Below are 20,430 nucleotides of genomic sequence, written 5' to 3'. Positions count from 1 at the left end.
ATAAAGTTATGAGGAAAGGTTAGCCAGTTTAGGCATATTTACTTTCGAAAAGAGGCGTCTAAAAGGAGATATGATTACTATGTACAAATACATTAAGGGTCAATACAGAGAACTTTCATGTGAAACTTTTTACCCCAAGGACTGTACTCAGGACACGCGGTCACCACCTAAGGTTTGAGGAGAGGAAGTTTCACAACCAGCAAAGGAAAGGGTTCTTTACACTAAGGGCAGTCAAGATATGTGATTGACTGCCAGGGTAGGATGTAATGGCAGGTTCAATAGATGTTTAAGAAAGAGTTAAGACAATTTTTTAGCAAAAAAGTGTATCCAGGGATGCGACCGTTAATTGAAATGAAGGATAGTAGTGGATATAGGGAAATAATAGGACTGTAATATTGGGCCTGAAGGGCTTTTTCCCTATTGAAACAGATTGGCGGTTGCTAAATCTGGATCAATTTCAAATATAAGTGAGGAATCGCAGGAGACCCAAAACAGGTTGAACTTGCTGGACTGGTGTCTTTTTCCAACCTCATCAACTATGTTACTATGTTACCTAATTTATAGTTGCTCTCAAAGAATAAGGGCTTTGAATTTGGTACCCTTTGCAACACACCATTTGCAAAGACTTTTATCAATTCAGTAATTCAAAAAAGTTTTGGGGAAATGAAGCAGAGATTAAAAGTTGACAAATCGAATAATAATGTATAGCTGAAAAATAATAAATGTATAGTATTGGAATGCCCAAATTAAAGCCTGAATCTACTGAAAATATAACAAAAAATGTTTTATAGGAAACTTAAAGTAACTGCAAGTTCTATGTAAGAGACAGAAACAAACCGACGGTGCATACTTATCCACCCCAGGAAATTTATGAGGGGTTATTTTAATTTTTCAGTGCTGTCAGTTAGATTATAATCTATTGATTACATTTGAATTAGGAACATATATTTACTTTCTTGTTTCAATGAATAGCTCTCAAATTTGTTGTGGATATTGAGCATTAATATAATCACATCATAACATTTTATGCCACTGTTTCATTACTCGGAGCTTAGAAATGTGTATATCTTGTCCATCTATTCAAAGAATAAAAAGATACCAATTATGGATGGGTTCAGTAGTATACTGTGGTCGAAGTGAGGGTGTTGCTACGACTATGTCTATTTCTTGTATGTAGCAGCAGTACCTCAAATAAACCAGAGGTGCTGCTGTTCTGTTCCTGAACTTTTCATCATGTCTGTAGGAGTTAATCCCCTTGCCTGATTAGAACTGCACCTGTCCCACAGTTTGAAATACCTGCCTCAAGATGAACTGTGCAGTTCATCTTTAATCCCTGGCTGCTGCTGGTTCCTCCCTGTTCCAGTGTTTGTGCTTCTGCTGTTGATCTCCCGTTGTGACCCTCTGCCTGATTCCTGGACCCTGCTTGTTTGCCTGTTGCCCCGATCACGGCTTTATTACTGAACTATGCTATTTCGCTTATGACCCCGACCTCTGCCTGGTATTGGATTCTGCTTGACCTGATCTCTGCTTGATCACTGGACTCAGTTTGTCTGCTTCCCTGGACAGCCTTGTGCCTCCTGGACTGGGGTAATTCATAATACTTGTCCCTGCTATTTATCTGTATCAGTCATTATTTGGAACCTGTTGCTCTGTGGACTTTTTCTGCCATTAATCTCACCTGTTCATATCTGTGGATTTGAGTTATACCTGTTTATACTGCAACCTGGAAATCTGCATATCCCACGTACTGAATCCTTGTTTATGGATTTTGCCTGAATAAAGATATTTGCTTTATTATACTTCTGTTGCTGCTTCCGGAGTTCGCTAGGATTCATAACAGGTGTATACGGTGTTATGCCATACCGCAACTTCTCCTACTGCCTTCATTGCAAAACTATAAAATTCCATTGTCTTACATTCCCATTACATTTTTCATACCGTCATTTCTACATTTCGATACCACTACTTCTAAATTTCCACATTGACCACTGGTAGTGTATTTATGTATACACACATATAAACACACACACTATATGCACAAAAGTATTTGGCCACACCTGTTAAATATTGAATTGAGGTGTTTCAATCAGACTCGTAGCCAGAGGTGTATAAAAATAGCACCTAGCCATACAGTCTACATTTGCAAGCATTTGTGATACAAAATGGGTCGTTCTGAAGAGCTCAGTGACTTCAAGCGTGGTACTGTGATAGTATGCCACCTGCGAAGGTGACATACTAAGATGGTTTGTGAAATCTCATTCCTGCTGGATATTCCGCAGTCAACTGTAAGTGATATTATTAGAGAGTTGAAGCGTTTAGGAACAACAGCAACTCAGCCACGAAGTGGAAGACCATGTAAAATCACAGAGTGGGGTCAACGACTGCTAAGGCGCATGGTGTGTAAAAGTCGCCAACGCTATGCTGATTCCACTGGCATTAATGTAAGCACAAAAACGGTGCCGCAGGAGCTTAGTGGAATGGGTTTCCATGACCGAGCAGTTGTATGCAAACCTCACATCACAAAGACCAATGCCAAGCATCAGAAGGAGTGGTGTAAAGCACACTGCACTGAACTGTGGAGCAGTGGAAACGTGTTTGGTGGAGTGACGAACTATGCTTTTCTGTTTGACAGTCAGATAGGCGAGTCTGGGTTTGGTGGGGGAGGGAAAATGGTATTGGGCTGTTTTTCAGCGTTTGGGCTAGGCCCCTTACCTCCAGTTAAGGGAAATCTTAATGCTTCAGCATACTAAGTCATTTTGGACAATGCTGTGCTTCCAACTTTGTGGCAACAGTTTGAGGAGGGCCCTTTTATATTCCAACATGACTGTGCCCCAATGCACAAAGCAAGGACTACAAAGACATGGTTTGATGAGTTCGGTGTGGAAGAACTTTACTGGCCCGCACAGAGCCCTGACCTCAACCTTATCGAACACCTTTGGGATGAACTGGAACGGAAAATGTGAGCCAGGACTTCTCGTCCAAAATCAGTGCCTGACCTCATAAATGCTCTACAGAATGAATCGGCACAAATTCCCACAGAAACACTCAAACATTTTGTGGAAAGCTTTCCAAGAAGAGTGGAAGCTGTTTTTGCTGCAAAAGGGGGACCAACTCCATTTTAAAGTATATTTACTTGAAAACAATGTCATTACAGTACCTGTTGGTGTTATGGTCAAGCGTTCGAATACTTTTGTCCACGTAGTGTATATCTATTATATTGCAATGTTGATCACACAGCTGCTATCTACATTCTCCTATATTTCAAACATAAATCACATTGCTTTATGCACTTCAAAACAGTTCTGCTCTTTGATGCGTAAATACAAAGGACTGAAATACTTCCCAAAGCAGTAATTTAGCAGAAAATGTCTGTTGTCTCTATTTATATGTAACCAGATATTTATTTTCATTAACATGCATTACATACTGAATACAATGTCATGAATAAAGAATGTGGGATGTTAGTATTCAGTACAAGCAAGACATGTAGAAGTTTAAGACAAGGATGGAAAAGTAGTTAAATGTATGCATTTAGGGTCGGGCTGGGCCAGACAATAAATGTGTATTTTTGGCTGCTTGGTGGTCCAGTGAGAATACAGTGCAGGCTGCCTGCACTGCATTTCTATACTGATAGTGTTACAGGACTTCTCCCAAAGACTACGGGAGTGACACAGCCATGCGATCACAATCACCACAGTAGTGATGGGCCAGGGTATCACCCAGCGCCTTGCCTCTGCTCCTCAAAGGAAGGAGGGTAGGCAAATTAGATCATCGCCACCCCCAGCACACTGCCACCCCAGTCAGGAGCGGGCTGGGCCGGGGGGCAGGGGGACATCGGCCCCCCAGGCTGCTCAGTCTGACCGTTGTCAGACATGACGCGGCCGCATCGCATGTCATGTGATGCGGCCGCCTGTGCGCCCCCCCGGGCTGAAATTTGCCAGCCCGCGCCTGACCCCAGTGCAACCTCCTCACTGATTGCTGGGCTCTACGTCATCATCACATCCCAACACTGTCAGTGAGGAGCTGCGCTGGAAGGAGGGACTGCAGAAGAGAAGACAGAAGGTTAGTGTGACAGGATGGACTGCCTATGCCACCCTGTTGTTGCTAAGAACCGGCTGGGCTTACTTTGCCACCGTTTTCTTTCTTTATCCCACTTGCGCCCTCTAATTGCAGTAGGAGGGGCTTAAGCTGCTGCCACCACTGGACTTCTTAACGCATCCAGAACTGCGTTCCTTCTGGTTAATTGTCGCTGCTAGTGTACCCCTTGCTGGTGCACCTGGGCTGGTGCCCCTGACCCCTTCCTATAGATCAGGGTTGCTGTGGATGAATCCTCCCGAGCCTATCACACTGGGCAGAGCTGCTGGATAGCGGGCAAAGCAGTGGTACTGGAAAGCTGGGTCCAAACTTCAGAACAGCCAGAAATGGATTAGGTTTCGGTCTAATCTGTAGGTCACAGGAAATACAGCAGGGAAGAAGCTGTCAAAGCAGGATCTTGAAGCAAGTGATGTTTTTTAGCTCCAGTGTCCTGATAAGGACAGTTCACACTGGTTGAAGGTACCAGTGATCAGAAAGTCAGATGTAACAATAATGATACATATCAGTACAAACCAGTGATGTTTTATACAGTTTTGGACACAACCTAGCAGGGGGTAAGCAGGGCCTAGCAGGGCCCCTGAACTCTTTGCTGGCCCCAAGAAGTCAGAGTTATTTTTAGTATCAGGATGCAATATGTTTCCCCAACAATGTATTTAAATGCAATTTATACTTAACAAAATGTACACTTATCAGTGATATCCTACATCATGTGCTGTTTACAATCTTCAGACAGGTTCTATTACACTGGATAAAAGGCCACTCAGGAACACAGTAACAACCTCCAGTGGTGCATTTAGACTAAACAGGACATGTTGGTTACTCACATGAATAGACTTAATTAGCCTTAACGAGGACTTCCTCTCGAAGCTACACAACAGTTTTCATCAACAAATGCTTATTGCATCAGAAATCAAAACCTCAGAAACTAATGCATGTCCTATACAAAGTGCCACACAATATAGTAAAATCAGTACATTGCAATGATATCAATATTATATTATATAAAGATTATATATTTAGATATATATATTATATCTTTATCCCAATTGCGCCCTCTAACCACAGTAGGAGGGGCTTAAGCTGCTGCCAACACTGGACTCTGACTGAACCGCGTTCCTTCTGGGTAACTGTCGTTGCTAATGTACCCCCTTGCTGGTGCACCTGGGCTGGTACCCCTGACCTCTTTCTATGGATCAGGGTTTCTGTAGACGGATATCCCCTGGCCTATCACTATGGCCAGAGCTGCTGGGTAGCGGGAAAAGTGGTGGTACTGGAAAGATGGGTCCAAACTTTAGAACAGCCAGAAACGGATTAGAGTTGGGTCTAATCTGTAGGTCATAGGAAATTACAGCAAGGAAGAAGTCGCCAAAAAGGTTCTGGAAGCAAAACATGCAATTTACATGCATGCAATGCAAAATTAACAATATTTACACTCTGTTACATCCTAACTTGCTGCCTGCATTATTTAAACAAGATCTGAGATGCAGCCACCCCAGACAGAAAGACAGTGGCCCCCTGTTGTGTATATATAGGCTAAACAGACGTATTGGTCACTTCACATGACTATTCATGTCTAATTAACATGTGTCCACCTGTCTCCAGACAGTCACAGAATGCACATTTGCTCCCCTGGCATATGCCTCAGAAATAAATAAATTTCCTATACATACAAGGCTATTGCATTAGAAATAGTATATGAAAATAAATACATTTATTCTCCCAGCGCAGGGACTGGCGTTGTGCACCAGTTATTAACCAGCACCACGGTGCCCATACACTAAATATTTACATTTAAATTAATAAATATACCCTTTAATACATCTTTAATTAGTGCTGAGGTTTAATCCATTCGATGCTCCCCCGGCCACAGTAAGTAAAGAGTTGTGTTTATGCAGGGGGACAGTAATGGGGGGGGACAGTGTGCTGAGGGACACAGTATAATGAGGGACACAGTTTGATGGAGGGGGCACAGTGTGAAGAGGGGCACACTGTGATGAAGGGGGAATAGTGTAATAAAGGGGGAATAGTGTAATAAAGGGGGAATAGTGTAAAAAAGGGAGAGTAATGTGATTAAGGGAAACAGTGTGATGAAGAGGGCAGCATTGTGATGAAGGGGACAGCAATGTGACGAAGGGAGCATTAGTGTGATGAAGGGGGAACAGTGTGATAATGGGATAGACATATCTGTTATTTGTTGCGATTTTATAGCAATATAATGTTAGATATACAGTATATTCCCCATTATAATCAGCCAGGTATTTAAAAACGGTGCTGTAGGGAGAAGATAGAATGCAATACAAAGTGAGTTTTTTTTTTTTATTGCATTATTTATATTAAATATTTAAGATTTATCATTTATAATAATACAGTATTGCTCAGTTAAGCAACACTACAATAGCCTCTTTTTTATATTGAGAAATATATATTGTACCGAAAACCACCCTTTAAGGATGTGCCGCTACTTATAGGATAGTGCTGTGTGATTGCCCCCCGGGCTAATGTCTGCCAGCCAGCCCTTGTATGCATTATATTGCTTCTGAATATTACACACTTGCCGGCTCTCCCAGAATGTCTGGGAGTCACCTGAAATATTGCGTGATCTCCTAAACTTCTGAGTGAGTCTGGAAATCTCTCTCAAGTCTGAGTTTAACAGGCACACTTCAAAGGTGGTTACACACTCAGAACCATTGCAAAAGACACTCACATCCAAATGTAACACACTTAAAATTCTCCACTGAAATAGTTTCTCAAAAGGTAATTCCAGTATTCTCAATTGCAGAAAATGTCCACAGATGTTTTCCCAATAGCCTCTTATGATCTATTGCTCAACGAATGCTTATCAACACTAAATATTCAGCTCAGTGGTTGCCTACTCTCCCAAAATTTCCGGGACACTCCTAGAATATTGGGAGATCTCTTGAACTCCCGAGAAGGTAGGCTAACCTCCCAGATCCCTGCCGTGCCTCCCAAACTCTATCCTCATCTGATGATGCAACATCACCAATATAATGCAGTGTTGCCCTCAGCCCTGTTACATTATACAGCCTCTGGCTGCTAACAAATTGACCCTAGTGCTTTGTGTGTGTCTGTCTGTGTTTGGGGCTTACAGTGTAAATTCCCTATGGGGCAGGGACTGATGTGAGTGAGTTGTCTGTACAGCGCTGCGGAATTAGTGGTGCTATATAAATAAATGATGATGATGATACTATAGGTTCTACCTGTTGGTACTGAACTCATCCCTGGGTGGCAATATATGCCATTCATGGATGACTTCAGCACCAACAGGTACAGGTAAAATTAGATGTCCCTATACCTGGGAGGTGAGTGCATCTGATTTTACCTGCATTTTACCTGCATTTTAATGGTGTTTAAAGCATATAGGTCAGTGTAGGAGCTGCATATAATGAGGTGCCTCTGACACTGGGGTGCAGGCTTAAATATTTTGATCAAAATATGAACTAATACCTCATGTTTTCATTTTGCTAGATACACACAGATATGCAGTGTTAAGGATAAGCACTGACAACAACTGTCTCTTTGTTTTGTATACATATATAGGCATTTATATTGCCACGCAGCTAGTAACATATTCGGGATGGGATGTACTGAGCGCATGCTTATTTTATTTATGAGTATTATTGACTCTGCTTGTAAATGTGAAATACAAAGCCCAGACAGTTATCACAATGTAAAAATATTTACACACCGGAGCTGAAGTTAGTGGAATAGTTCCATGTGCTTCTGGAATTCCAATTTGTTCCCTTATACTTTCAACTCCACTGCTTTCACCAGATGCCTATTAAAATATAAACCATAAATAATTTAGTATATAAAGTATACCTAGTAGATGCAAAAATTTAAACCAGGCATTTAAAATAGTGCAAGTCTGTGTGTACAGCAACCAATAAAGAAAAATATATTATTTTGGTGTCATCTATATGTTTTTTTAATCATTATTAATAGCTGATCAAGAACTATATGCCATTTATAAGATCCATTCTGTGAACATATGATTATAAAATTAATGAAGATGACATGAGAGTACAGATTAGAATGATATGATTCGCAATGCATAATTTAAACATTTCATTTAAGTAAGCAAGCCTGTATACATGTACAGTCAAGTCCATTAATATTGGGACATCGACACAATTCTCATATTTTGGGCTCTATACACCACCACAATGGATTTGAAATGAAACTAACAAGATGTGCTTTAACTGCAGACTTTCAGCTTTACTTTGAGGGTATTTACATCCAAATCAGGTGAACCGTGTAGGAATTACAACAGTTTCTATATGTGCCTCCCACTTTTTAAGGGACCCAAAGTAATGGGACAATCGACTCAAAAGCTATTTCATGGACATGTGTGGGCTATTCCCTCCTTATTTCATCATCAATTAAACAGGTAAAAGGTCTGGAGTTGATTCTAGGTGTGACATTTGCATTTGGAATCTGTTGCTGTCGACTCTCAATATGAGATACAAAGAGCTGTCACTATCAGTGAAGCAAGCCATTGTATTTATTGATGATGTGACCGCTGACAAAAGCAACAGGATGAATTCTGAAGTGTTTCGGGCAATATTATTTGCTCATATTCAGTCAAATGCTTCAGAACTCATTGGACGGCACTTCACAGTGCAGATGGACAATGACCCGAAGCATACTGCAAAAGCAACCAAAGAGTTTTTAAAGGCTAACAAGTGGAATGTTATGCAATGGCCAAGTCAATCACCTGACCTGAATCCGATAGAGTATGCATTTCACTTGATGAAGACAAAACTGAAGGGAAAATGCCCCAAGAACAAGCAGGAACTGAAGACATTTGCAGTAGAGGCCTGGCAGAACATCACCAGGAATGAAACCCAGCGTCTGGTGATGTCTATACGTTCCAGACTTCAGGCTGTAATTGATTGCAAAGGATTTGTAACTAAGTATTAAAAAGTGAAAGTTTGATGTAGTGTAGAGGTGTCCCCGGGAGCCATGGAGCTGGTGTCTGGGAAGAGGGCGAAGATCCCCGCTGCCGCTGTGCCCCTGGAGGGGCTGAAGAGTGTCCTGGCTGCTGTGCCCTACAAGAGGGTGAAGAAAGAAAAGAAAGGATACTACTCACCAATCCAGCGTTCCAGCGGTGAGTATTGCTTCTTCTTTTCAGGTCTGGGCAGCAGAGGAATGATGAGCCAATCAGGGCTCATCTCTCTCCACTGGCAAATCAGCGGCCGGCTAGGTGAGCCAATCGCGGCTCACTTCCAGCCGTTTGAAAGATTGGCGCCACGCCGAGCCAATCAGCACTCGCGGCGGCGACTAGAGATGACGCCGCGCCGGTGAGTATATAAGCCGCCGGCCGGCGCCATCTTGTTCAGTAGTTCGTTGGCGGAGAAGAGAGAGGACGTCGTAGGACGTCCGGAGCGGCGGATCAAGACCAGAAGACGCCGGAAGTGGCAGGGCAAAGAGCGACCCTGCCACTTATAATCACCACCGGAGACGTCGGCGGGGAGCCCTTGTCAGGGATAAGAGCGCCCCCACCCAGAAGAGTAGAAGACAGCCGCTGCGGAGACGTCGGCGGGAAGTCCTTGTAAGGACTAGGAGCGTCCCCGCCCTTAGAGAAGCTGAGGAGACCGGGCCGAACCGGAGAAGAGGCGCCGCCGGCTGGAGGGTCTGGAAGACCTGGAAAAGAAGACGGCGTGGCAAGCTGAGCTTCCTGCACAGAACAGGTAAGTATAGTCAGCGTTAATTCGGGCACAAAGCCCGTGGGCAATTCGGGAACAAGGCCCGTGGCAGCAAGTTAGAGGGCTGATAGCCCAAAACCAGTAAACGGGCACAAGGCCCTTAGTTAGTGAGTGGGCAAAAGCCCAAGGTGTATAAGGGCACAAGGCCCTTAGTTAGTTAGTGGCCTAGAGGCCATAGGAGAGGCCACATGGCCTGGTCAGGGGACTCAGAGCCCATAGTCTATAAAGGGCACAAGGCCCTAGTAGCTAGGCAGTGGGCGAGAGCCCATAGTTAGAAAGGCCACAAGTCCTACTTAGGCAGGGGCTAGTGCCCCTAGGTAACAGGGCACAAGGCCCTAGTTAGTGGGCTCAGAGCCCTGAGGTAGAGAGGGGGCTAAGGCCCATAGCCAGAGCACAAGGCTCTGTAGGCAGCTGGGCAGAGAGGCCCATGGTGTAGGGCATAAGGTCCTGGTGTATCAGAGACGTGAGAGCCCTGACTAGTGTAGGGCGCGGTCCTGTGTAAGAGGTGAGTACACTAAGAGTAGAAGGTAAAGTAGAGCAGAAGGCTTCTGTTGGTGCTGTAGCAACCGGCTGGTTGGCTAGCAGCTGTGTATTTTGGTGAGTAGCTTGCAAAATACTGTATTACTGTTTTTAATCTGTCTGTGCGGCGAGTATTGCTTGTATACTGTATTTTTGGTGTGCTACATATTTGTTTCCAGGTGCAAGACGTCAGGCCCCCATTAAAGGTAGGCTCTTGTTTCCTGTGTTGTCCTGTACTAACCTGCACTGTGGGGATAAGTGTAGTTACCAGCTTGTACACATAGCTGGGGAGAGGACACGTAGTCTTCGCATCCCTTAGGTCCCTGGGGTCACACTGGTTTCCAGAGGGGGTGACTGAGTGAGTCAGTGGCAGTGCAGCACAGTTTGACTCAGTTCCAGGGGCGGCCCGTGGTTTTGGTTGAGTGTCCCAAGCCCGAGCTCTGTGCAGGTTCTATGGCGGTTCCGGGTGGACGGACACGTGTTCGATATCTGGGTGAAGGCAGTCGGGCGGTTTAGTTACGATCGGCTGTTCCGTGCGGCAGTTGACTCCCAGGTTAGTGTGCTGTTCCAGTGAGCCTCAGCCGGGCCTTGTGCAGCCGGTCCTTAGGGTCCGTGGGTGACCCCATAGCAAGGAGACAGTCTCCTTGGTACGACCTGGGTGAGGGGGTTAGGAACCACCCTCCGGAGTAGTCCGTGAACACCGGCTGGTGTTCCCCGTAGTGAATAGTGAGTAGTTCCTGTTAGTACACCACACCTAGTTAGTTATAGTTGTTTAAGTTAGTTGCGTTGCCGACCATTAAGAGAGTTGTAAAGGTCGGGTCGCTGTTGTGGCAAGTTTAGTGTTGTGGGGTGTACACCTTAGTCTCCCTGACAGCGCAGAGGGAGGCTGTGTGTTCCTTATCATCCGCAGGTGTCGGGGAGGAGCAGGAGAACAGGACTGGAAGTGGGAGTGTCCCGGTGAGTATCACGCTCAATTCCCTATTTTGGTTAGGCCCTCACCGAGAGGTGTGTGAGGTACTTGAGGCGGGACTGTTCCTGGTCTCAAGTGCCTGTAGTCCCCAGCGACTGGCAAGAGCAAAGCGAGGAGGCGGCAAGTGAGCTTGACGAAGAGTGTCTGTGCTCATTGCCGTGATCTCGGACAGCCCTTTCCTGGTAGGCACGGCCGTAATCTCTGTCTCTTTCTTAGAGGAACGTGGTTGGAGGTGACAAGAGTTGCGGTTGTTGATCTGCTGGGATCGGACAGCGGCGGGGGCATCGGAAGTGGATCAGAGGTGACCATCGTTATAAAATAAGTTCTTTTGTGTGTGTCTGTCCTGTTCTCCGCAGGCGCTATTACAGTAGGTTTGTTTAGTTTGTCCCATTACTTTTGGTCTCTTAAAAAGTGGGAGGCACATATAGAAACCATTGTACTTCCTACACTGTTCACCTGATTTGGATGTAAATACCCTCAAATTAAAGCTGTAAGTCTGCAGTTAAAGCATATCTTGTTAGTTTCATTTCAAATCCATTGTGGTGGTGTATAGAGCACAAAATATGAGAATTGTGTCGATGTCCCAATATTTATGGACTTTACAGTAAGTATTAAAAATGTAACAGGTGCCCTTTAAGAGTTATTTTTTTAAAAAAAAGCATATCTAAACTTTACCGTTTATATTTACAGAATTTTAACATGCATTTATCGTTAACAGAAAGAAGACTAGAGTATTTAACCAGTAGGTGGTGACTGTTCTATAGAAGTAAAAGTTAGCTTTCATGCATTCATTATTCCCCACAGCTTTTACAGTAAAACTTAACTGAAAACAGAAATGTCAGTGCTGTACATGTAAACCATTTAGAATTTTCATAACTACAAAACTGTTCTGAACTCAGTACAAACAGTAGACCATACAGGGTAAAACAGTACAGAACATTAAACATACAATACCAATACTTCAGAAACTCCGGGCAGGCAAATACAGTAGAGACGGAGCGGAAGAACAGGTATGGAGACAGGAGGAAAGAGGGCCCTGCTCATACGAGCTTACATCCTAAGGGAGGGTGAACAAATTCAGGCACAGAAGGGAGCCAGTGAAGCAAAGGGGAGAGAAAAAATGGGGCCAGGGGAGAAACAGAAGAGATGAGAGGTTAAGTGGATGGTTGGTAGGCCTTAAGGAACAGGTGAGTTTTAAGTGCCCGTTTGAAGGAGCACAAGTTGGGTGAGAGACGGATGGAGCGAGGAAGGTCGTTCCAGTGAAGGGGGGCAGCGCAGGAGAAGTCTTGGATTCTAGAGTGGGAAGAGGTTATCAGAGTAGAGGAGAGTCGGCGATCATTGGCTGAGCGCAGGGAGCGGGCAGGAGTGTGAATGGAGAGGAGGTTAGAGATATAAGGGGCAGTAGACTGGGAGAGAGCCTTGTAAGTGGTGGTAAGGAGTTTGAAAAGGATTCTATAGTGGAAGGGGAGCCAGTGTAAGGCAAGACAGAGAGGGGAGGTAGAGGAGGAGCGGCGGTAGAGGAAGATGAGTCTCGCAGCCGCATTGAGTATAGAGCAGAGGGGGGCGAGGTGGGAGCAGGGGAGGCCAGTAAGGAGGAGGTTGCAGTAGTCGAGGCAGGAGATGATGAGAGCATGGATGATAGTTTTGGTGGCATCTTGAGAGAGGAAGGGACGGATGCGGGCAATGTTACGGAGTTGGAAGCGACAGGCTTGGGCGAGGGATTGGATGTGGGGGGCAAAAGAGAGAGAGGAGTCAAGAGTGACTCCCAGGCAGCGGAGTTGGGTGACAGAGGAGATAGTGGAGTTGTTAACAACAATGGAGAGGTCATGGTGGGAAGGGAATCTGGGTGGGGGAAAGACAATGAGTTCAGTTTTGGAAATGTTAATTTTAAGAAAGCGTGAGGACATCCAGGAGGAGATGGCTGAGAGGCAGTCAGTTACAGGAGAGAGGAGGGAGGAGGAAAGATTAGGAGAAGAGATGTAGAGTTGAATATCATCAGCATATAGGTGATACTGAAGACCGAACGAGGAGATGAGAGCCCCAAGGGAGGAAGTATAGAGTGAAAAGAGTAAAGGGCCAAGAACAGAGCCCTGAGGGACTCCTACAGGGAGAGGGGAGGGGGTGGAGGAAGAACCAGACGTGGATACAGAAAGGGAGCGGTTAGCAAGATATGAGGTGAACTAGGCATGGACAGAACCAGAGAGGCCGAGAGAGAGAAGAGTTTGCAGTAGGAGGGGTGGTCCATGGTGTCGAAGGCCGCGGAGAGGTCAAGGAGGATAAGTATAGAGAAGTGACCCTTGGATTTGGCTGATAGGAGATCATTAGTGACTTTAGCCAGGGCTGTCTCGGTGGAGTGGAGGGGGCGGTAGCCGGATGGGAGAGGGTCAAGGGGGGAGTTGTCAGAGAGGTGTATGGTGAGGCGGCTGCAGACAATCCGCTCGAGTAATTTGGAGGCATATGGGAGAAGAAAGATAGGGCGGTAGTTTGCAAGAGAGGTGGGGTCAAGATTGGGTTTCTTGAGGATAGGGGAGATGTTTGAATGAGGATGGGACAACGCCAGAGGAGAGTGATATGGCCTCATGTGAGAGCGCTCAACCTCGGCACGCCCTTAATGTACATTACCTACATTAGAACACCCCTTCACACCCCCCATTCCGTCCTTCAAGTCTAAGGCAGTCGAAAGTGTCACTTGCGTGCGGATATAAATTGCATTCACTGGTCTGGCGCATGAACAGAGAAATTTCACCCAAGATATGGCGCGCAAAGGGATTTATAACTTATGTCCGAAGATAAATCAGGCCCAGAGTCTCTGATGAATTGGTTCATACTGGCAAGTATGAAGAATTGCAGAAAATATAAACCCAAGAATTGTAAGTATCAAAAACTAGGAAATCCTAGCTTTTAGGTGCAAACAAAACATACATTTTCTAAACTTTTTTTTTTTTTTTTACAAAAGACTAAGCTAGTTTCTTCTACTTTTTCTACAGTTAGTAAAGGTTTATTAGTTGTCTTTTATAATGTTTAGGAATACAAAGTCAATATTTTGTTTTCGTGCTGAATTAAGGGCAAAATGTGCCTACCAAGGTATTCTACAACCAGATCAGATACAGAATGGATTTCTGTACACTTATGACACATTGATATAAAAAAAAGAGAAAAACCTGTGTATGAGTTTTGGTTTGCCTGTTGTAAATGACCTATAAAATGCAAATAAAAATCAATATTTCAGAAGAATTTCTTCTGGCCAGGTAGCATTGTCATAGCTTACATATGGGTCATCATCTTCACACTGATCCTCAGCGGCCCGTGGGTTTGGTTTCAGTGTTAATTGTTGAATAGATCCCTACAACAAAAAAAAATCAATGTTATTACAAACTTTTAAATTCAATATGACATGTATACAATTATAAAAATCAAAATTAAGCATTTACTCCAGTATAAACTTTGGTTATTTGTGTTAAATCAGTAAATATTGGCATAAAATTGAAACTCCAAGAAAATCGTTAAAAATCCCCAAACCTTATAGGTTTATGCCTCTCATGTTCCTTGCCTACATATGTCAGTAAAGTAAAAGAAACAGTGATATTACGTTTCCCGCTATTTTTTCATATATTCACATTTTGTAGCTGACTATTAACACTTGCTTGGATTTCTGACAGTGGCTAAACATGGCATTGCTGAGGCTCATAGTAAGTTTAGGGTAGTGCCTTGCGATGTAGCTGTACCCTCTCAGAATAAAAGAGTAGTGCTCCTTCAGAGCAGTGCATGCTGAAGCATTGATCATGTTTAACTGTGCATGAGCCAGACTGGTGCATACTCAGAAGTGGTTCCCACTCTAGCTCAAATCATACGGTTTTTATCAAAAGACAAAAAGGAGAAGCAGAAAAACTATTTTGGAGATGTGCACAAATATGTATAGAACACATGTTAACACAGATGTGTATGACAGCCTCTCAAAGCTTAAAAAGGAACTAAGTAAATGCTTGATCAGGTTAAAAATCAAAAGAAAAATTACTAGAAAAGTGCCCGAACATCATTATCAAAATGTGTCTCAAAGTTGGTGTACCGAAAGACAACCCCTATGTTTTTGCAAGGCTCCAGGGCATCGGCCTGTCTAAAGCTGGGTACACACTGGAGCATTTTCATCCAATAATCGGGCAAATCAGTCGACGTACGACCGGATATTACGAAGTCGGATTAGTGTGTATAGTGACATGAAGGTCAAAAGTCGTTCCAAAGTGTGGATTGTCAGCTCATTTGGTTGGTCGTACTGTTTAATATTTTCCGACCAATCCACCTAACGATCATGTAGTGTGTATAAGTTTACGATTGATCCACGTGTGACTGCTGATAGTTCCTCAAGTTGGGACTCCTTTGGGGGGTATTATAATTCCTCAAGCCTGTACCAGTCCCACGTGGTGCAGTGTCCGCACTCATTTGGTAATAAGGTGCTTCTAGCAGTAAAGCAATAGCAGGTGTCTATTGCATTAATGCGTACAGCATATGTCTGCCATTTTAATTATAAACTTTCTTCAGTGTAGTATTATAAAAAAAAAAAACATTTTATTATATCAATATATTTAACCCCTAGTGATGTGAAGGAACACTAGTCACGTTTTAGACGATTAACGAAAGACTGACCCTCCGGGCAGCAACTTTTCACAGCCATATTGTTGTGAGCAAAGATTAGAATTTTGTACACACTTAAAGGTCTTATGAGGTCCATGTAACAATATCCCCCAAGAAATTTAAATAAAGGGCAGAGCACGTCCAATAGTAACCACCCCAAACCTCATAAAAAAGCGATAGAAACACGTCTTCTTCATACATTAGTTAGTACGTGTACAACATTAAGCGTCCGAGTAATCGGACCTTCGGTCGAAGGGTAAAGTCATTGTAGATAACACGTCGCTTGGAAAATTCTCCATTGTCTACCTAGCCTAAGGAAGCTTTCAGTTCCAAGTGAAGATAACTAACCTTATCAGCTCAACTTAACTCAGAAAGCATGTAGCCATGAATTTAGTGAACTTAAAAGACAATGCATTAGGTCAAGTTGCCTGGTTTATAGTACATGATATTAGAGTACACAGAAAATTCTACCTTCAAAACATCACCATGATTCGACTATTCCTCACCCATGACACTACCAAACCTTTTATCCAGTTTCTCATTATCTCCCGCCTCGACTACTGCAACCTCCTCCTGTCTGGCTGGTCTCTCATCCACCTCTCCCCACTTCAATGTATCCTTAATGTTGCCGTAAGACTGATTTATCTATCTTAATCTAATTCTGTGTTACAGCTGGGCTGGGGGGCATATGCCTCTCGGGCCAGTCCCATAGTGAATTCTATGACTTCAAATCAATCCTCTTTTATCGATTCCCATTTGCATCCGTTGGTATCTTCTACTAAATCATTCTTAAAAGACACAACAAATGTTCTAAACAAACTTTCACAAATAGAATGGGATCCCAATTGGACATAGGTAACAGCATATGTAAAATCTTTATATACCATCATTGAGCACACAGCCGATCTAGAAGCCTCTAGGTATTTTCTGGAGGATAATAATACTGAATCTAATTTAAAGAACTTTCTGTTTGGAAGGTATAGCATTTATTCTACACAACAACTATTTTTATTATAATATACAGTTTTATATTCAGAAGGTCGGCACAGCCATGGGTACCAGGTTCGCCCCGAGTCACACCAATTTGTTTATAGCACATTGGGAGGATAGTGTCACTTGGTGTAGTAATGAGTTCGGGGTGAACCTGATATCCTGGTTTCATTTTATAGATGACATACTCTTCATCTGGAGAGAAAGTACAGAAACTTTTTTGTGAATATTTAAATTCAAATCAACAAAATATTGTACTCTCTTTTAACATTAGTAAAAGCAATGTCAACTGTCTTGATCTTACCATTTATGTAAAAGAAAATACATTACAAACCAAAATATACAAAAAATCTATGGTTTCTAATTCTCTCATTACATTCTCAAGTGAACATCACTCGAGCTGGCTGAGGAATATTCCCTATGGCCAGTTTGTCAGATGCAGAAGGAATTGTACAGAAACTTCTGAAATCATATCTCAAGTTGATATATTGTCAGAAGATTTTCAGAAAAAGGGCTACTCTGAATCCTTGATAAAGAGGCCAGAGAAAAAGCCCATGTGCTAGATAGAGAAATGTGTCTTAAAAACATTTTGACCACAAAGAGTAGTGCAACAACTAATAACGAATACAGACAATGGTCATTCATAACAAGATTAAACAAATAACATAAGGAAACTGAGCGCATTATAAATAAACATTGGGGATTGTTAAAAAAAGGATAATATTATTGGTCAAATTCTCCCTGAACATCCATTTTTACTTATAGGAAGGCCAAAAATCTTAAAAGACAAATTTGTCAATGGCCCGTTACCTGAAAACACAAAAGGAATCCGCTCAAAAGGTTTCCATATTTGAGGAATTTGTGCTATTTGTAAGAGTACTTACAATCAGAATACTAATAGCAAAATCACAGCATTTCAGATAGGAGATATTAATTATACCACTGATCAATTTATTACATGTCACACTAAAAATGTAATATATTTGTTTAAATGCAAATGTAACAAATACTATGTGGGTCGAACTTCTCATCCTTTGAAAACACAAATGTCTGAACATTTATATAACATCAAAAAAGGATGTTCCACTCACCCTTTATCTCAACATTTTGCAGAAAAACATAATTGTTCAGCTAAAAGGATTTTTCAGTTTATGGTTATCACCACGGTAACCGCAGATTGGAAATGTAGAGGTATCTTTATTAGATTAGCAAAAAAAGAAATGTTTTGGATACACAAATAAAAGACACTTGTCCCTAATGGACTTAATGTTGATTTTGAGTTACATTGGGTTTTATAATGTTACATTTATTTGTCCAACTGTATTTCTTTAGATATGATTTATTGATTCATAGGATAATGTTTTCCATCTATATGTTTGTACCTACAAAGATATTGTCATAATTATTGTCATAATTATTTTTCTACAATATGCTGTCATTTTTATGGTTACAAACATTTCTTTTGTAGTTGTGAAATGTATATTACCTTTATTGTTAATGTTTAATCATAAGCGAGCAATAGGTATTTCAAGATATTAACAGCAGTAATTGTAACAATTTTGTTCTTATTGGTCCAACATAGAGAGCAATCTGGATTACAATGATATCAATATTTGGTTTTGAAAAATATAATATATTTTTTACGGTTGCAAACATAATTTCTATGGTTGCAAAACTTAGACAACATCTATTCTAATGCCTGATCATATACGAGTATTTAATAGTGTAACATTTTAATATTAAAGATGGCAGCAAGCCTGTTCTTACTGGACAAATAAAAGAGTGTCCTGATTGGATAATAACATCACATGATCTGACTAATGCCTGATCAGAAACTCTTTATGGATACGGAGGAATTATGCAGTGACGTCACAGTCACATGATCAGAGAGTTTGTTTACTAACTAAATTATCAAGTGGTTATAAAATAAGCTGTATTCAATAAGAAGATTCCAGTCCCAGGCTTTGCAGAATTCACCTTATGGTATCGTAAGGTGTATAATCTTTAGATTAAACAAGCAATGTCGATGGGACTACATGTGCATTTATATTTGGATTATATTATCATTTTTTTGGGCGCATTTTATTTTGGAGATCATGTAACACAAGTCTGAGAAAGTCACATGATAAGAGTCTCATACTATAAAGAGTTGCTCTATTAGAATGATAAGACATGCCTTGACAAAGACCTGTGTAAGGTCAAAATGCGTTGGTTTTTTCAACCTCCAGCCTGGGATTGACCTTCTTGATTCTTGAAGTTCGTACTACATCTAGTGGGCCCACTGGAAAAGAACTCTATTACAAGCCAAATCTGGTAGGCGGCCATTACCTGGCAATTGTAGTGTCATATCATTATATGTTTGGATGTGCATATTTTATATTAATTTATATTTTTTTAGTAAATAAATTTAATATTGAAGGTAATACACTATTGCACTATCCTTCTTTTTTTTTTTCTATATACATTCATTTCATGAATGTGAATACTTTTTGGACAACACCGGCACCACAAAAGAAGTTTATTCATCACTTTGGAGACCTCTTATGGTATGACTCTATAAAACTTACTGGGGAATCCAACAAAAGGAATAGACAATGCTTTAAAAATATCAAAAGCGAGTATATATTTAATCACAAATAGTACAATCACACATGTATGATAACATATTAAAAATTATCCATTCTATAGCCGGCCGGTCTATATCAAAATAATAATACACAAAGCGGGTCTTCACAATTAAAATCATATAAATCTGATTGTAACCATGCTGCACTCAGCGACAGAAGTTGGATAATACCAACCCATTCACTCTTTATAGGACAAGATCGTTGTATGCTTAATGTCACAGCTAAGATGGGAATGATGAAAAAGATATCTCTTTGTATCCAGAATTAAGGACTATAGTACAACTCGAACCATAGAGGCAATCACCTCATTATCAGCAGCGGATAATTACTCATTAGATGTTAGAACTGCAGTTCGAATATAACAGGTTAATCAGCTCCCTCTTGGGAATAGATGTTACTATTATAGTTGTAAGAGCTGCAAGACATATACAGCAGCGTACTTCTTATCAGTCTTCGTCTTCTTGAAAAAGTGCCGAGAACGAAACGCGTCAGTGAGAGGTCAACGATTGCATCCTACTACCACGCGGATAAGATATACACCAGAGTCGGTTATAATTTACCACGCATACTCTGGAGCCAAGATTCCTAATCCTCTTGTTATTCATCGACTTGTCCATACCAGTCAAACACTGGACAACACAAGAGATTTTGACCTGGAATCCTATTTGTTCAACTCCCGCTGACGAGCGGTCTCCATCTGGACTATCCTTGTGGTATACCGACTGCAAAAAAACGCGATTCAGGATTAATAGCAGGTCTGCTTTTGGAATATATTGTGCTACCAGTGACTGTAATTACCTCCGGAGGGTAGAAGACGAAGACTGGTAAGAAGAAGTTTTCTTCCCGCCATTAAGTAAATCTTCGAGGAGCTTAA

At 42.0% G+C, this 20,430-nt stretch overlaps 1 protein-coding gene across 3 annotated transcripts in view; it reads right to left on the bottom strand.

Moving 5' to 3' along the window:
• COL15A1 (collagen type XV alpha 1 chain) overlaps positions 1–20,430 on the bottom strand; it is a 481,077-nt gene that overhangs the window by 247,862 nt on the left and 212,785 nt on the right. For all 3 annotated transcript variants that reach the window (XM_075212747.1, XM_075212748.1, XM_075212746.1), the window contains 2 exons: positions 14,579–14,653; positions 7,802–7,891 (listed from right to left, as the gene is read on the bottom strand). In XM_075212747.1, coding sequence (XP_075068848.1) covers positions 7,802–7,891; positions 14,579–14,653 — 165 coding nt within the window. The remainder of the gene's footprint in view (positions 1–7,801; positions 7,892–14,578; positions 14,654–20,430) is intronic.

The sequence above is a fragment of the Mixophyes fleayi genome, chromosome 5 (assembly GCF_038048845.1).
Source record: "Mixophyes fleayi isolate aMixFle1 chromosome 5, aMixFle1.hap1, whole genome shotgun sequence".
Taxonomy (NCBI): Eukaryota; Metazoa; Chordata; class Amphibia; order Anura; family Limnodynastidae; genus Mixophyes; species Mixophyes fleayi.
Note: the sequence above shows the minus strand (reverse complement) of the source record. Positions and strands in the feature narration are given on the sequence as shown.